General features: G+C 47.6%; 1 protein-coding gene across 1 annotated transcript; it reads right to left on the reverse strand.

Annotated features, from left to right (window-relative positions):
• Positions 1 to 1,689: 1,689 nt before the first annotated feature.
• PFN4 (profilin family member 4) lies at positions 1,690 to 19,065 on the reverse strand. The gene is made up of 5 exons (XM_040348504.1): positions 18,843 to 19,065; positions 13,477 to 13,608; positions 9,530 to 9,664; positions 7,305 to 7,410; positions 1,690 to 1,895 (listed from the first exon to the last, which is right to left on the reverse strand). The coding sequence occupies exons 2-5, from the start codon at positions 13,591 to 13,593 to the stop codon at positions 1,867 to 1,869; spliced, it is 387 nt and encodes a 128-aa protein (XP_040204438.1). The 5' UTR covers positions 13,594 to 13,608; positions 18,843 to 19,065; the 3' UTR covers positions 1,690 to 1,866.
• Between the last annotated feature and the right edge of the window lie 422 nt (positions 19,066 to 19,487).

Consider the following 19,487-nt stretch of genomic DNA (forward strand, 5'->3'; position numbering starts at 1 on the left):
ATTTCCTGCTTGTGTGATTGGCTCACTGATTTTCCCCAAAGTCTGCACTAAGATACAAGTTAGATTTTAGGCATCCTTTGCAATAGGAATTCTATTTTGGTGACATACTTCCGAAAGGTTCATTACTTCTGAAGTGATGCAGACACTGCAACATTCCTTATCAGAACATTGCAAGTGCATCAACTGATTATACTGCTCCCAGCCCCTCCCATTCAGGAATGAGTCTTCCAAGGACATAGTTTAACATACAGCTTTTTCTTAACCACTTGCTTACTGGGCACATAAACCCCCTTCGTTCCCAGGCGAAATTTCAGCTTCCGGCACTGCGTCGCTTTAACTGACATTTGCGCGGTCGTGCGACGTGGCTCCCAAACAAAATTGGCGTTCTTTTTTCCCCACAAATAGAGCTTTCTTTTGGTGGTATTTGATCACCTCTGCGGTTTTTATTTTTTGCACTATAAACAAAAAAAGAGCGACAATTTAAAAAAATATATATATTTTTGTTACTTGTTGCTATAATAAATATCCCATTTTTTTTTAAAAAAAAACAATTTTTTTTCTCAGTTAAGGCCGATACGTATTTTTCGACGTATTTTTGTAAAAAAAAATCGCAATAAGCGACTGGTTTGCGCAAAAGTTATAGCGCCTACAAAATGGGGAACAGAATTATGATTTTTTTTCATTATTTTTTTTTTACTAGTAATGGCGGCGATCTGCGATTTTTATTGGGAATGCAATATTGCGACGGACGTATCGGACACTTTCGACACAAATTTGGGACCATTCACATTTATACAGCGATCAGTGCTATAAAAATGCACTAATTACTGTATAAATGTGACTGGCAGTGAAGGAGTTAACACTAGGGGGTGAGTAAGGGGTTAACTGTGTAGCCTGGGCGTGTTCTAACTGTGTGGGGGGAGGGGGGTGACTGGGGGAGGTGACCGATGCTGTGTCTCTATGTACAAGAGACACAGATCGGTCTCCTCTCCTCTAACAGCACGTGGAGCTCTGTGTTTACACACAGAGCTCCACGTCTCTGCTGTTACCGGCTGGGTCACCGACGATTGCGTGTACCCGGCGGACATCGCGGCCGCTAGGTACATGCATCGGGTCCCCAGCGATGCGGCGGCACAGCGGTTACCCGCCGCGCGCCCCCCAGTGGCGCGCGCGGGTACTGCTTTCAAATGACGTCCAAAGACGTCCTGTTGGCACCTGAGATCCGCGCTGTTGACGTATTTTGTAGGATGCATTAAGGTGAAAAAAAACGAGGGTTTAAAACCCCTTTAAGCCAAGCTAAAGGCAGCAATACTTACCTCTCCTCAAATGACCAAAAACACCTGTGTGGTCACTCACTGGCCAGCTTCTTCCACCCGGCTTCTTCCTTGTGCTGGTCTTCATCAGTCTTGATTTGCTGGTGAGGAATGATGTCATTCTGCGGGAATTATTCCTAAGTCCTAGCACACTGGTACTGTGCTGATAATTTAAACGGAGCAGCGCATGCACAGCTCTATTCACATTATTCAGAGGGATGCAAACAGGCAGGCAAGTTAATTTTATTGCAGAAAAAAACATTGCATGTTTCTTCTGCAATAAAGAGCTTGTTTGTTGGCAAAAAAAAAAAAAAATGTATGTAGATCCGCTTTGAATAGCTTGTCTTTTTTTTAATGTACTGCACTGTACACATTATTCGTTGTTAAATAAGTCTATATATTTTATTTACAATTGTGGTACACAAGATCATTAAAGAGCCAGTCATCAGTGGAGACAAACTATGTTCTCTCATCTCCATTCATGGTCCATTGTTACAGTTCATCCTTTACATGCACGTTTCCTTCTCTTCATCCATGCCAAAGTGCGTGAAGATCATATTCCTTTCTCCCGGAAATAAGAACCTAATGACAACAAATATCAGAATTAAACAAAGCCGACAATCGGGACAGAGGCAATTTACATTCATCAGAGCACATTCATTGCAAATCTGACTTCATCAACACATCTATAATTTATGCCTTTTAAGTTATGACTCTTTTACCATTTTATAGTCTGAAATTCTGAAAACCTATCAGCAGAACACAGTGGCAGCTGGTGCTCAAAATTTTTGGGGGGCGCAAACGGAAAAAAAAATTGCAGCCTCACTGTGCCCATCAAATGCAGCCACTGTGCCATCAATTGTCACCACTGTGCCATGCCATCAAACGCAGCCACTGTGCCATCAATTGTCACCACTGTGTCATGCCATCAAACGCAGCCACTGTGCCATCAATTGTCACCACTGTTCCATGCCATCAAACGCAGCCACTGTGCCATCAATTCGCACCACTGTGCCATGCCATCAAACGCAGCCACTGTGCCATGAATTGTCACCACTGTGCCATGCCATCAAATGCAGTCACTATGCCATGCCATCAAACGCAGCCACTGTGCCATCAATTGTCACCACTGTGCCATGCCATTAAACGCAGCCACTGTGCCATGCCATCAAATGCAGCCACTGTGCCATCAATTGTCACCACTGTGCCATGCCATCAAACGCAGCCACTGTGCCATGCCATCAAACACAGCCACTGTGCCATCAATTGTCGCCACTGTGCCCTTTAATTGTCGCCACTGTGCCCATTGATGTCACTGTGCCCTTTAATTGTCACCACTAAGCCCATTCATGCCACTGTGCCCATTGTCCCCACTGTGCCCATTGTCCTCACTGTGCCTATTGTCGCCACTGTGCCTATTGTCGCCACTGTGCCCATTGATGTCACTGTGCCCTTTAGTTGTCGCCACTGTGCCATTCATGCTGCTGTGCCAATTGTCCCCACTATGCCCATTGTCCCCACTGTGCCTATTGTCGCCACTGTGCCCATTGATGTCACTGTGCCCTTCGTCGCCGTTGTGCCCTGTAAAATGCCCCTTTCCCCCCCCCCCGCCCGGCACTTACCTTTACTGGAGTCAGCCATCCAAGTCCTCGACCCTCGATGTCTTCTCCTGCCCTCGATGACGCTTCAGCCAATCAGGTTACCGGTAGCCAGAACCGGCCAACCTGATTGGCTGAGACGCCTGTCAGTCTTATCCAAGGAACGCACCCCCTGTGCGTTCCGAGGATACGCTTCCGGGGACCGGAGGGCTGTACTCGGAAAGCCTATCAGAGCCACTGGCTCTGATAGGCACTTTCGTACAGCCAACCAGCTGCCATTATTCAGATGGTCGGCGCTCATGTCCGGCCATCTGAATAGAATAGCGACAGCTGCCACAATAACATAGATTCGTGCAATGCATGAATCTATGTTATTAGACTCAGTGGCGGTGAGAGCCAGAGGGGGCGGCTCTCCAGTGCCCTCTATGGACGAACTGCCACTGGCAGAACATTTAACCCCCATGACTTTCACATATTCTATAGCTGGCCAACTTGAGAACATTTTAAACTGTTGCAGTAATGCCTTTGACCACTAGAGGGAAGAATTCAGGAAAAAAACACATTTGTGCAACTGTAGTTTGTTTCATTTAAAGCGGGAGTTCACCCATTTATTTAATGTTTGCCCTTTTCCCCTTAGATTCCTGCTCGTTTGGTCTAGGGGAATCGGCTATTTGTTTTAAAATATGAGCTGTACTTACCCGTTTTCGAGATGCATCTTCTTCCGTCGCTTCCGGGTATGGGTCTTCGGGAGCGGGCGTTCCTTCTTGATTGACAGTCTTCCGAGAGGCTTCCGACGGTCGCATCCATCGCGTCACTCGTAGCCGAAATAAGCCGAACGTCGGTGCGGCTCTATACTGCGCCTGCGCACCGACGTTCGGCTTCTTTCGGAAAATCGTGACGCGATGGATGCGACCGTCGGAAGCCTCTCGGAAGACTGTCAATCAAGAAGGAACGCCCAGTCCCGCAGCCCATACCCGGAAGCGGCAGAGAGGATGCATCTCGTAAACGGTAAGTACGGATCATATTTTAAAACAACTAGCCGATTCCCCTAGGAAAAACGAGCATCCATCTAAGGGGAAAATGTGCTCTCTGAGGGTGAACCTCCGCTTTAATGTAACAATGCGCACTCTGTACTGTCTGTGATAAATGGTTACACAGATTTTAGTTGCTTACTTACATAAAATTAAACTTTTGTTTATACTTCCTTGATTTTCAACACAAGAATTCCAATGTATTAACAAGTCAGGTATTTGTCATTCTACTTTGCAATTAAAGGGTCACTAAAGGAAAACATTTTTTTTGCTGAAATGACTGTTTACAGGGTATAGAGACATAAAAGTTAACCGATTCCTTTTAAAAATGATTAAAAAATAGATTAAATTCTATCATATAATGTGCCTCTAGTTTCACTTTCGGTTTTAAACTGGTTTCATGTTTCTGTGAAGTAAAGAGACCCACAGAACAAAAACAAACAAATCCAGGGCAGTGTTTTGTTTTTAAAATGAATCTGATTGGTTCTGAGGAGTTTTAGTCACACAGCTTGGACCACAGTGAAAAGCTGCCATGAGATTTTTCATAAGGAGCCAGACAAGCAGGAAGTGTGGAGATCACAGCAGAATTACAGCTACTTCAAAGCAAAAACGAACAATGAGGACATGAAACCAGGACTGCAGTAAGGTAAAGGTAGCTATTTAGCTAAAAAAAATTGTTTCCTTTAGTGATCCTTTAAAAATCATTTGTAAAGCTGAGTCATTAGGTTGTTTCTGATAATAGGAAAACAACAAACTAACCTATTAGGTAAAACATGCAAAAAATACCTCCAGGGTCCAATTTTCTTAAAGCGGAGGTCCACACAAAAAGTGAACCTCTGCTTTTTGGAACCCTCCCCCCCGCCGGTGTCACATTTGGCACCATTCAGGAGGGGGGGTGTGGGGGTGTGCAGATACCTGTATAATACAGGTATTTGCACCCACTTCTGGCCATAGATAGCCACAGAATATACGGCTATCTACCCCACTTCCCTTCCCCTGCTGCTGTGTTCTCGGAAACACACAGTTCCCAGAACACAGCGGGGACCAGTGAAGATGCGCAGCGCGACTCGTGCATGCGCAGTAGGGAACCGGTCAGTGAAGCCGCAACACTTCACTTCCTGATTCCCTCACCGAGGATGGTCTATTATCAAAAAGTGTAGCTGCTGACTTTTAATAAACACATTCACCTGTCCTACGATCCAGCCGCCCAAACCCTCAGTTCTCTTCCTCACCTCTCCCCGGTGCCAGCATTACAAGTGTGGGCACCTGGCTGTGACAGCTTGTGGCTTAACAGCCGGGCGCCTACTGAACATGCGCGAGTTGCGCTGTGTCTCCTCAAAGGCCGGTGTGCTGTCAAACGTGGTAACTCATCAAAATCTCCAATTACGTCACTTCCGCTTTCTCTCCAGCAGCAGTAATTGCAGATTTTGATGACTTGGCAGAACACCGGCAGCCTATACACTACGTTAAACGATGACTTGGCTGTTTTCACAGAACACCAGCAGCCTATACACGATGAGTTGGCTGTTTTCATAGAACACCAGCTAAACAGTAAAAAAGTTGTCGCTGCCTTGAAGGCGGCCATGTTGTTGTTTATTATTGGGCAGACTAACAATGGCCACTCATTATATTATCTACTGTAGTGTATACGCTGCCGGTGGTACTGCTACCCATCAGATTGTGTAATGGAAGTGACGTACTGACCAAAACTACTTACATCGTTCCATGGCGCACTATGCGTTCCACACACTTGTCCACTATCAACAGAGCCAGGGGCCACGCTTCGGCACGATCTATCAGCTGCTGTGTCCACCGGACATGGCTGATGACAGATCACTGTACCGGCCCTCTGCCGGTACCATGTGAGCGCTGTGGCTAATCACAACAGATCATATGACAATCGTACATATTGAATGGCTTTGCTTTATGCCATTCATTGTGTACTATTGTGATGAGCTCTGTGATTGGTCACAGTGATCACATGGTACAGACTGAAACCACTTACCTTACACAGACAGGGTCAATCACAGCCCATCTGTACCATGATTGGCCACAGCTAATCACAATAGTAAACACTGAATGAATAGTTTTCATTAAAAAAAAAAATGGTTGCTTACAACTGTAAAAATTCACAGTTATAAGCAATAATAGTATGTAAAGAAATAAAATACTGATCACCTCCCAGAGTAGTAGTGTTACTATGGTAACACTGTATTGCTCTGGTCACTGTATGTAAAAAAAAAAGATACATATTTTTTTTTATTTAAAAAAGTATTTAAATGTTTTTTTTCTTTTACATACTGTCACCAGTCAGTGTCTCTTATCACTGCCACATCTGATATCTGATGACACTGTACTGCACTGGTGACAGTATGTAAAACATTTAAAAAGCGGTTAAAATATTATTCATTATCTTTTAAAATGAATGGATAATGGCAGTTCAGACTAATGCCGCGTACAGACGGTCGTTTTTTGTGATGAAATAAAACGACGTTTTAAATCATGAAATAAAACGACGTTTTTGAAACTTCATTTTCAAAAACGACGTTACCTACACACCATAGTTTTTTCAAAATGCTCTAGCAAAGCGCGGTTACGTTCAGCACTCTTTTCCATTGAAGCTAGCTTCATAACTTGCTTCTGAGCATGCGCGGGTTTAAAAACTTTGTTTTAAACGTTGTTTTGCCCACACACTATCATTTTAATTGACACAAAAAACGACGTTTTGAAAAACGACACAAAAAATTCAAGCATGTTCGAATTTTTTTTTTGTCGTTTTTCAGAAGACCTAAAACGACGTTTTCACCACACACGGTCATTTTAAATGACGTTTTTTAAAAAGACGTTTTTTTTCATCACAAAAAACGACCGTCTGTACGCGGCATAAGTGCCGGTTCACACTACTGTGCTCTGCAAAATTGCATGTGATTTGTACCGCACATGCGATGACTGTGCGATGAGATTTCAGCCATAAAGATAGTATGGCTGATATCGCATCGCATTCGGACGTCGCACAGGACCCTTTTTTTGGTCCGCACATAGAATTGGATCGTGTGGGTGTTCACACCCATGAGATCAGATTCATGTCCAAACCGACAGTTCGCAGTGCAATATGCAAGCTGAAATGGGGGTGTCATTACAATGTATTGACACTCCCGGCAGTTCGCATATGGCTGTGCGAGTCGGCTGCGACTGTATTTGTAGGATTCTCGCATCGCACAAGTGTGAACCGAGCATTAAAATCCCTTTTCTGTCTGACCCTTTGATGCTCAATGCCTATATTGAAGAGCACTGGAGGTAACTGGCAATGTGCGGTTCTGGAAAGGATAAAACTTTAAAAATAACATTGATCCAACAATTACCTAGCTTTTCAGTGGCTTCTACACACACGCTGGGATACATTCCTTCCCGATACACAGCAAGCAGGATGTTGGATTTGGTTTTTACCATGACAACGCCTTCATCATCCTGGTTGGAGAAAGATCGGATCAATGCAGTCATAATTAAAGAACAGTAATAATCTGTTTACAGCAGGGGTATTGAATTAAAATTTACTGAGGTCCGATTAGTAAAATTTTCTTCAAGCGGAGGTCCGAATCGCAGTTTTGTGCAATTACTCTGATTCTTTACATCACAGCCCAGGGGTGCAGACGCGACACACAATTCGTTTGAATGGGTTGCTGTGCCTGAGTTTTCTGCTGGAAAAAGGTCCTGGCATCTTTTTTAAAAATGCAGCCGCATGGAAACTGCATGCTGCGTTTATGTGCGGGAAATTGCACCTTGCATTTCAGTGCATTTAGGAGTCAATGGTACCCCTTCACGTTTACTGTGCAGCACCACATTTTGTGCACAGCTGCTTGTCCCCTTCACATCTTCCCCACCACAGCCCTGCCCCCCTTCACATATCCCCCCACACAGTATTACCCCCTTCACATATCACCCCACACAGTATTGTCCTATCACACATCCCCCCACACACAGAACTGCCCCCCCACACACAGCACTCCCCCCCCCCCACACACAGCACTGCCCCCACACACAGCATTGCCCCCACACACACAGCACTGTCCCCCCCACAGCACTACCCCCCACAGCACTGCCCCCGCACACACAGCACTGCCCCCCCACACACAGCACTGCCCCCACACACACAGCACTGTCCCCCCCACAGCACTGCCCCCACACACACAGCACTGCCCCCACACACACAGCACTGCCCCCACACACACAGCACTGCCCCCACACACACAGCACTGTCCCCCCCACAGCACTGCCCCCGCACACACAGCACTGCCCCCACACACACACAGCACTGCCTCCACACACACACAGCACTGTCCCCCCCCCACAGCACTACCCCCCACAGCACTGCCCCCACACACACAGCACTGCCCCCCCACACACAGCACTGCCCCCACACACACAGCACTGCCCCCACACACACAGCACTGCCCCCACACACAGCACTGCCCCCCCCCACACACAGCACTGCCCCCCCCACACACAGCACTGCCCCCCCCACAGAACTACCCCCCACAGCACTGCCCCCACACACACAGCACTGCCCCCACACACACACAGCACTGCCCCCCCACACACAGCACTGCCCCCCCACACACAGCACTGTTCCCCTCCACAGCACTGCCCCCGCACACACAGCACTGCCCCCCCCCACACACAGCACTGCCCCCACACACACAGCACTGTCCCCCCACACACAGCACTGTCCCCCCACACACAGCACTGTCCCCCCCACAGCACTGCCCCCGCACACACAGCACTGCCCCCGCACACACAGCACTGCCCCCACACACACAGCACTGCCCCCCCACACACACAGCACTGCCCCCCCCACACACACAGCACTGTCCCCCCACACACAGCACTGTCCCCCCACACAGCACGGCCCCCGCACACACAGCACTGCCCCCCCCCCCACACACACAGCACTGCCCCCGCGCACACACAGCACTGCCCCCACACACACAGCACTGCCCCCGCACACACAGCACTGCCCCCACACACACAGCACTGCCCCCCCCCCCCACACACACAGCACTGCCCCCGCACACACAGCACTGCCCCCACACACACAGCACTGCCCCCACACACACACAGCACTGCCCCCCCCACACACACAGCACTGCCCCCCCCATCCATCCATCACATTTAGATATATTTTCCTCCCTTCCCTCTCCACCCCTACCTTTCACAGAGCGGAGAGCAGGAGGCGGGACAATCGCGAACTGAAGGCACAGCAGCACTGGGAGGGGCGCGGGAGCTGCCGGGTTGAATTTTCAGTGAACTGGTGATTGGCTGCTAGGACTGCCTCCTAGCAGCCAATCAAATCCTGATTAACGTGACAGGCGGCTACCTCTCTGGTCTCGCCCCCAGTCCAGAATTGTCCCGCCTCCCGCTCCTCTACTCTGCTAATGATAGCGGAGGAGGCTGGGGACAAAAGCGCCGACTAGATGGCGCGATCGCCGCGGTCCGTGAAGAGCAGCAGCTCGGGCCGGACGCGGACCGCGGGCCGCCATTTAGTGATGCCCGTTTTACAGTATAACATATTGAAGTATACTCCGCTTACACATTTAGCATAGATAGAACTCTTATCAGCACGGACACATTTGTAATTCTTCTCTCGGAAGTTGAACCCTTCTCTTCTTAGGGCTGCTGTGTTCTTGAAGGCGTCAATGATCACCTGGATGTGTTGAGGCTGCAACTACATATAGATAAGAACATGTCATACAGATCATCCTTAAATAAGCATTTAAGTATTAGGTAAGAAGAAGATAATGGTAAAATATAAGGCTCCGCCCCAAAAAATTGTACACATATAGCCGGATTCAGGTAGAGCGGCGTATGTTTAAGCGGGCGTAGCTCATCTCATATGCGCTACGCCGATGTAACATAGAGAGGCAAGACCAGTATTCACAAAGCACTTGCTCCCTAAGTTACGGCGGCGTAGCGTAAATGGGCCGGCATAAGCCCGCCTAATTCAAAGTAGGCAGGTAGTGGGCGTGATGTATTAAAATGAATCGTGACCCCATGTAAATGAAGGGCCGAACGAACAGCGCATGCTCAGAATCACATCGAATTTACTCCCTAAGATACGCCGGCTCAATGCATACGACGTGAACGTAACCTACGCCCAGCCCCATTCACGTACGACTTACGTAAACTACGTAAAATACGACGGCTGTTCCGACGTCCATACCCTAACATGACTTACACCTGCTATTTAGTGGTTTAACTTTACGCCGGACGTACGCCTTACGTAAACGGCGTAGATTACAGCGACGGGCATAAGTACGTTCGTGAATCAGCGTATCTTGCTCATTTACAAATTCGACGCGTAAATCAATGGAAGCGCCCCTTGCGGCCAGCGTAAATATGCACCCAAGATACGACGGCGTAGGAGACGTACGTCGGTCGGATGGAGCCAAAATTCAGGCGTATCTTGTTTGAAGAATCAGGCGCATAGATACAACGGCGCATCCGTGGACTTACGCGGCGTATATAAAGATACGTCGGCGTAAGTCTTTATGAATCCGGCTAATAGTTACATAGTTAGTCAGGTTGAAAAAAGACACAAGTCCATCCAGTTCAACCATAAAAAAGAAAAAAAAAAAATATCGTACAATCCCATATACCCAATTTTATACGCACAGTTGATCCAGAGGAAGGCAAAAAAAAAACAGCAGAGCATGATCCAATTTGCTACAACAGCGGGAAAAAATTCCTTCATGATCCCCCGAGAGGCAATCGGATATTCCCCAGATCAACTTTACCTATAAATGTTAGTACCCAGTTATATTATATACATTTAAGAAATAATCCAGACCTTTCTTAAAGCAATCTACTGAGCTGGCCAGAACCACCTCTGGAGGGAGTCTATTCCACATTTTCACAGCTCTTACTGTGAAGAAACCTTTCCGTATTTGGAGATGAAATCTCTTTTCCTCTAGACGTAAAGAGTGCCCCCTTGTCCTCAGTGATGACCGTAAAGTGAATAACTCAACACCAAGTTCACTGTATGGACCCCTTATATGTTTGTACATGTTGATCATATGCCCCCTTAATCTCCTCTTCTCAAGAGTGAATAAATTCAGTTCCTCTAATCTTTCCTCATAGCTAAGCTCCTCCATGCCTCTTATCAGTTTGGTTGCTCTTCTCTGCACTTTCTCCAGTTCTCCGATATCCTTTTTGAGAACTGGGGCCCAAAACTGAACTTCATATTCCAGATGAGGTCTTACTAATGATTTGTACAGGGGAAAAATTATATCTCTCTCTCTGGAGTCCATACCTCTCTTAAAGGGTCACTAAAGGCAAACTTTTTTTTTGGGGTCCCTCGGCGGCTGTCTCGGCTCCTCCTCGCAAAAGCTTTCTACCTTCATGTGAGCGAGCTCGCATGGTGGAAAGGTTTTGCTAGCGCGCTCCCGTGATACAGCAGCGGGCATAGCCGCCGACTGTATCACTCGGCCCCCGCCCCCCGCGTCATCCGCTGTGATTGACAGCAGCGCCAGCCAATGGCTGCGCTGCTATCAATTCATCCAGCCTAGCCAATCAACGGCCAGGCTGGGAACCGAAGAGGATCACATGGACGCGCACGGGACTTTCGAGGGGTCAGGTAAGTAAAACAAGCAAGTTATGAGACGGGAGCGCTTGTTCTGGTAAAACTACCGTTCATAATGGAGTAAGCACATTCATCACGCTGTAACAGACAAAAAAGCGCAAATCGTCTTTTACTAACACGGAATCAGCTAAAGCAGCCCAAAGGCAAATGGAACTTCCCCTTTATAGTGCCGTCGTACGTGTTGTACGTCACCGCGCTTTGCTAGATCATTTTTTTAAAGCGATGGTGTGTGGGCAACGTCGTTTCAATGATGAAGTTGGAAAAAAACGTCGTTTTTTTTTATGCTGAAAAATGATCGTGTGTACGTGGCATGAGATCTATCACATATCCATTAAAGTGGTTGTGAACCCTTACAGATCACTTTTACCTAAAGTTAAGCCTATAATAAGGCTTACCTGTAGGTACTGGAAAGATCTCTTAAACCTGCACAGTTTAGGAGATATTTGCCATATGCGTTTGCACTGATGTCATGGGCACATGCGCACTAAAGAAAGGGCACAGTCGTGCCGTTTCTATAGGGCATGCGCCGTGACCGTCGGCTCCCACGTGCATGCACGGGAGTAAAGCCACACGACTCCGGCCAGTCACAGAGCCGGAGTCCACTTTCACCTAGCAGCAGTGGTGTCACTAGGGTTGGCATCACCTAGTGTGGTGGGGGGGGGGGGGGGGTGTTAGAGAGTTGGGTAGTGGGGGGTGAGAGAGAGAGGGAGGGGGGACTGATAAAGGGGTAAGAGAGAGAGGGGGAGAAAGGGGCGATAGAAAGAGGGGGGTGAGAGAGAGGTGGTGGGGGTGTGTGAGAGCGAGAAAAAGAGAGAAAGAAGGGGGTAAGAGAGAATTGGTCAGTCTGCGCCTGGTGTCATCCCTCTGGCGGGTGTCACATGAGTGTGGTCTGCACCCCCATAGTGATGCCACTGCCTGGCAGCACGAGGGTCATCAGTTTGAATCCCAACCATGGAACTACCTGCATGGAGTGTGCATGTTTTACCTGTGCCTGTGTGGATTTCCTCCTACACTCCGAAGACATGCTGGTAGGTTAACTGACTCTTATCTAATTGGCCCTAGTATGTGTATGCAGGGCTGCTGATAGAAATCGTGGGGCCACAGACTGCCTGACGCTAAAAATACAATAAAATCATTATTAGCGGACACAAATACAACATAACGCACAGAATTCCTGCTAAATCTAAAAGATAAAACTGAGTTAATAAATTTAAATATAAAATGAAGATGAGATCAGAGAGACAATGCTGGGAGAGGGTTACACAGGGAGGGCTATTATTGAGAGATGACTATCAATGCAGATAAAAGCAGGCAGCAGGGAGAGACCAGCAAGTTTTAGCTGCTGGAGGAAGAGTTCTGCAATTGTTGTCCATCAATAACCCTCCATCAATAACCTCCCTCCTTGTGTGGGCCCCCCTGTGTGCTCGGGCCCCCTACAAGAAGACCGTTGGCCCCTCCTATCAGCGGCCCTGTGTGTATGCATGAATGTGAGTTTGGGACCTTAGATTGGGCAGAGACTGATGTGAATGTACAATATAATGTATATCTCTGCTAAAGGCAATTCACTGGGTGGAACAAATTGGCCCTTACATTGGTGGCTAGTGCAAAAAATGCCCCCTTTACAGTGGTGGACAGAATGCCACCCTTATTGACAGCTAAAAAGATTACTGGTGCTATGCAGCTGGCTGTGCCAGGTGGTTCTGGCCAGAGAAGTATGCTGGCACCATCAAATTGAGGTCAATTAGCTCAATGAACCCCTAGAAACCACTGGAGGAACACAAGTTGAGAATGGCTGCTCAAGTTGCAAACAAATTTTTCATCAAATATTACAGGAGGGACGTTTCCAGTAACAGAATAGATTTCTTTGCAAGGATTCTCCATCAGCACATGGAACTTACCTGAAATCGTGGAGGTGAGGTGAAGGCTACTCCTTCTTTTAACTTGATAAGGGCGGTACTCTCCACATGTTGTGTCTTTATCAAAGAATCATACAACAAGTTCTGTATCTGGGTCATTGCTGCATATCAGACCTGGGGAAAAGTGACAGAGAAAGTACTGGTGAGACATAATATTGAACCCTCGTGTTTTCTAGTTTGCAAAGCAGAACTAGGGCTGTCACGATACCACTTTTTTTATACGGATACTTTTTTTCCCAAGTACTCGCCAATACCGATTACGAATACTTTTTTTAATGTCATGTGACAGTGGCATATATGTCAGTCTTTTTTATGTTTTTTTACAATGGGGGGGGGGGGGGGGGGGAATGCTCGGTATCAGTACCGATACCGATACTAGTATCGGGACAACCCTAAGCAGAACAATAACCACTAACCAGTGTGTGAGTGTATCCCAAAACCATTCTGCAGGGGTCAGGAGTAATTAACGCACAGAGTTCAGGGGTCAGGAGTAAGTAACGCACAGAGTTCAGGGGTCAGGAGTAAGTAACGCACAGAGTTCAGGGGTCAGGAGTAAGTAACGCACAGAGTTCAGGGGTCAGGAGTAAGTAACGCACAGAGTTCAGGAGTCAGGAGTAATTAACGCACAGAGTTCAGGGGTCAGGAGTAAGTAACGCACAGAGTTCAGGGGTCAGGAGTAAGTAACGCACAGAGTTCAGGGGTCAGGAGTAAGTAACGCACAGAGTTCAGGGGTGAGGAGTAAGTAACGCACAGAGTTCAGGGGTAAGTAACGCACAGAGTTCAGGGGTCAGGAGTAAGTAATGCAAAGAGTTCAGGGGTCAGAAGTAAGTAACGCACAGAGTTCAGGGGTCAGGTATAAACAATGCACAGCGTTCAAGAGTAAGTAACACACAGAGTTCAGGGGTCAGGAGTAAGTAACACACAGAGTTCAGGGGTTAGGTGTAAGTAACACACAAAGTTCAGGGGGTCAGGAGTAACGCAGAGTTCAGGGGTTAGGAATAAGTAACACACAGCGTTCAGGGGTCAGGAGTAAGAAACATACAGAGTTCAGGGGTTAGGAGTAAGTAACACACAGAGTTTAGGGGTCAGGAGTAAGTAACGCACAGAGTTCAGGGGTCAGGAGTAAGTAACGCACAGAGTTCAGGAGTAAGTGATGCTCAGAGGTCAGGGGTCAGGAGTAACGCACAGAGTTCAGGGGTCAGAAGTAAGTAACGCATAGAGTTCAGGGGTCAGAAGTAAGTAACGCACAGAGTTCAGGGGTCAGGAGTAACGCACAGAGTTCAGGGGTCAGGAGTAAGTAACACACAGAGTTTAGGGGTCAGGAGTAACGCACAGAGTTCAGGGGTCATGAGTAAACGCACAGAGTTCAGGGGTCAGGTATAAGCAATGAACAGCGTTCAAGAGTTTACGTAACACACAGAGTTCAGGGGTCAGGAGTAAGTAACACACAGAGTTCAGGGGTTAGGTGTAAGTAACACACAAAGGTCAGGGGGTCAGGAGTAACGCAGAGTTCAGGGGTCAGGAGTAAGTAATACACAGAGTTCAGGGGTTAGGTGTAAGTAACACACAAAGGTCAGGGGGTCAGTAGTAACGCACAGAGTTCAGGGGTCAGGAGTAAGTAATGCACAGAGTTCAGGGGTCAGGAGTAAGTAACGCACAGAGTTCAGGAGTAACACGCAGAGTTCAGGGGTCAGGAGTAACACACAGAGTTCAGGGGTCAGGAGTAAGTAACACACAGAGTTTAGGAGTGAGTAACACACAGAGTTCAGGGGTCAGGAGTAAGTAACGCACATAGTTCAGGGATCAGGAGTAAGTAACACACAGAGTTTAGGGGTCATGAGTAAGTAACGCACAGAGGTCAGGGGTCAGGAGTAAGTAACACACAGAGTTTAGGGGTTAGGTGTAAGTAACACACAAAGGTTAGGGGGTCAGGAGTAATGCAGAGTTCAGGGGTCAGGAGTAAGTAACGCACAGAGTTCAGGGGTCAGGAGTAAGTAACGCACAGAGTTCAGGGGTCAGGAGTAAGTAACGCACAGAGTTCAGGGGTCAGGAGTAAGTAACGCACAGAGTTCAGGAGTCAGGAGTAATTAACGCACAGAGTTCAGGGGTCAGGAGTAAGTAACGCACAGAGTTCAGGGGTCAGGAGTAAGTAACGCACAGAGTTCAGGGGTCAGGAGTAAGTAACGCACAGAGTTCAGGGGTCAGGAGTAAGTAACGCACAGAGTTCAGGGGTAAGTAACGCACAGAGTTCAGGGGTCAGGAGTAAGTAATGCAATGAGTTCAGGGGTCAGAAGTAAGTAACGCACAGAGTTCAGGGGTCAGGTATAAACAATGCACAGCGTTCAAGAGTAAGTAACACACAGAGTTCAGGGGTCAGGAGTAAGTAACACACAGAGTTCAGGGGTTAGGTGTAAGTAACACACAAAGTTCAGGGGGTCAGGAGTAACGCAGAGTTCAGGGGTTAGGAGTAAGTAACACACAGCGTTCAGGGGTCAGGAGTAAGAAACATACAGAGTTCAGGGGTCAGGAGTAAGTAACACATAGAGTTCAGGGGTCAGGAGTAAGTAACACACAGAGTTCAGGAGTAAGTAACGCACAGAGTTCAGGGGTCAGGAGTAAGTAACGCACAGAGTTCAGGAGTAAGTGATGCACAGAGGTCAGGGGTCAGGAGTAACGCACAGAGTTCAGGGGTCAGAAGTAAGTAACGCATAGAGTTCAGGGGTCAGAAGTAAGTAACGCACAGAGTTCAGGGGTCAGGAGTAACGCACAGAGTTCAGGGGTCAGGAGTAAGTAACACACAGAGTTTAGGGGTCAGGAGTAATGCACAGAGTTCAGGGGTCAGGAGTAAACGCACAGAGTTCAGGGGTCAGGAGTAACGCACAGAGTTCAGGGGTCAGGAGTAAACGCACAGAGTTCAGGGGTCAGGTATAAGCAATGAACAGCGTTCAAGAGTTTACGTAACACACAGAGTTCAGGGGTCAGGAGTAAGTAACACACAGAGTTCAGGGGTTAGGTGTAAGTAACACACAAAGGTCAGGGGGTCAGGAGTAACGCAGAGTTCAGGGGTCAGGAGTAAGTAATACACAGAGTTCAGGGGTTAGGTGTAAGTAACACACAAAGGTCAGGGGGTCAGTAGTAACGCACAGAGTTCAGGGGTCAGGAGTAAGTAATGCACAGAGTTCAGGGGTCAGGAGTAAGTAACGCACAGAGTTCAGGAGTAACACGCAGAGTTCAGGGGTCAGGAGTAACACACAGAGTTCAGGGGTCAGGAGTAAGTAACACACAGAGTTTAGGAGTGAGTAACACACAGAGTTCAGGGGTCAGGAGTAAGTAACGCACATAGTTCAGGGATCAGGAGTAAGTAACACACAGAGTTTAGGGGTCATGAGTAAGTAACGCACAGAGGTCAGGGGTCAGGAGTAAGTAACACACAGAGTTTAGGGGTTAGGTGTAAGTAACACACAAAGGTTAGGGGGTCAGGAGTAATGCAGAGTTCAGGGGTCAGGAGTAAGTAACGCACAGAGTTCAGGGGTCAGGAGTAATGCACAGAGTTCAGGGGTCAGGAGTAAGTAACACACAGAGTTTAGGGGTCAGGAGTAAGTAACGCACAGAGTTTAGGGGTCAGGAGTAAGTAACGCACAGAGTTCAGGAGTAAGTAACACACAGAGTTTAGGGGTCAGGAGTAAGTAACGCACAGAGGTCGGGGGTCAGGAGTAAGTAACACACAGAGTTCAGGGGTCAGGAGTAAGTAACACACAGAGGTCAGGGGCCAGGAGTAAGTAACGCACAGAGTTCAGGGGTCCGGAGTAAGTAACGCACAGAGGTCAGGGGTCAGGAGTAAGTAACACACAGAGTTTAGGGGTTAGGTGTAAGTAACACACAAAGGTTAGGGGGTCAGGAGTAATGCAGAGTTCAGGGGTCAGGAGTAAGTAACACACAGAGTTCAGGGGTCAGGAGTAATGCACAGAGTTCAGGGGTCAGGAGTAAGTAACACACAGAGTTTAGGGGTCAGGAGTAAGTAACGCACAGAGTTTAGGGGTCAGGAGTAAGTAACGCACAGAGTTCAGGAGTAAGTAACACACAGAGTTTAGGGGTCAGGAGTAAGTAACGCACAGAGGTCAGGGGTCAGGAGTAAGTAACACACAGAGGTCGGGGGTCAGGAGTAAGTAACACACAGAGTTCAGGGGTCAGGAGTAAGTAACACACAGAGGTCAGGGGCCAGGAGTAAGTAACGCACAGAGTTCAGGGGTCCGGAGTAAGTAACGCACAGAGTTCAGGGGTCCGGAGTAACGCACAGAGTTCAGGAGTAAGTAACGCACAGAGTTCAGGAGTAAGTAACACACAGAGGTCAGGAGTAAGTAACACACAGAGGTCAGAGGTCAGGAGTAAGTAACACACACACACACACACAGGTCAGGGGTCAGGAGTAAGTAACACACATAGGTCAGGGGTCAGGAGTAAGTAACACACAGAGGTCAGGAGTAAGTAACACACAGAGGTCAGGGGTCAGGAGTAAGTAACACACACACAGAGGTCAGGAGTAATGCACAGAGTTTAGGGGTCAGAAGTAAGTAACACATAGAGTTCAGGGGTCAGAAGTAAGTAACGCACAGAGTTCAGGGGTCAGGAGTAACGCACAGAGTTCAGGGGTCAGGAGTAACGCACAGAGTTCAGGGGTCAGGAGTAACACACAGAGTTCAGGGGTCAGGAGTAAGTAACGCACAGAGTTCAGGGGTCAGGAGTAACGCACAGAGTTCAGGAGTAAGTAACGCACAGAGTTCAGGAGTAAGTAACACACAGAGGTCAGGAGTAAGTAACACACAGAGGTCAGAGGTCAGGAGTAAGTAACACACACACACACAGGTCAGGGGTCAGGAGTAAGTAACACACATAGGTCAGGGGTCAGGAGTAAGTAACACACAGAGGTCAGGAGTAAGTAACACACAGAGGTCAGGGGTCAGGAGTAAGTAACACACAGAGGTCAGGAGTAATGCACAGAGTTTAGGGGTCAGAAGTAAGTAACACATAGAGTTCAGGGGTCAGAAGTAAGTAACGCACAGAGTTCAGGGGTCAGGAGTAACGCACAGAGTTCAGGGGTCAGGAGTAACGCACAGAGTTCAGGGGTCAGGAGTAACACACAGAGTTCAGGGGTCAGGAGTAAGTAACACAGAGTTCAGGAATAAGTAACACACAGAGGTCAGGGTGCTTACCCTATGCACCCTTCAGTTGGCACTGTGCCCACTGATCTATAAGGACATGCAGGACCCCGGTGACGCCACACTTCTATAAGAACAGACAATACATATCATTGGGGTACAATCAGTGAATATTCCCCTCCATGCTCTCACCTGCACACACTGTCCTCTCCAATATCCTCGGACTGTACACAAAACTTACACCCCTCCCAAAGCAATGTATTCTTCCGCGTGGAGAAATAGTGCTTCTCTCCTAACAGCGTTGTCATTCACTTTTCAGGGATTAGTTCTTCAACAGCCACCTGACAATAAAATAATGTCTTCAGAAGATATATCCGCAATCTCTGGCTAGTATATTTGAACAATATAGTGTCTTCAGGGTACTTGTTCGCATGTTTCATCTCCATAGAGAAATTAGTTCCCCTGTATACAGTATATTCTTCCGCCGGTCTTCAAGTCCTGTATGGTAACCATAGCGACGCATTTGTTAATGTTGCTAATACTCCACGAGTGTCGTGTTTGAGCCTATCAGGCGGCTGGCTTTGAATATGGGCGGCGTTGTAATGAGCCTGGGCAGCAAATAAGGTTCCTGGAATGCAGAGGCCCCGCCCTGTTTGTGTGACGTGTGGAATACATTGGTCAGTGTTGGATGGACACAGAGCGGTGAGAGGTGAGAGGAGCTGTCTCCATTATAATGATTGGAGGACATTGTATATTGTGGATCTGTACAGAACATAGAATGTACATTTGTATTTCTATCTTATCACATATATAATCCTGTAGGAGGGAAGGAAAGTC

The sequence above is a fragment of the Rana temporaria genome, chromosome 4, assembly GCF_905171775.1.
Source record: "Rana temporaria chromosome 4, aRanTem1.1, whole genome shotgun sequence".
In the NCBI taxonomy this organism is placed as follows: domain Eukaryota; kingdom Metazoa; phylum Chordata; class Amphibia; order Anura; family Ranidae; genus Rana; species Rana temporaria.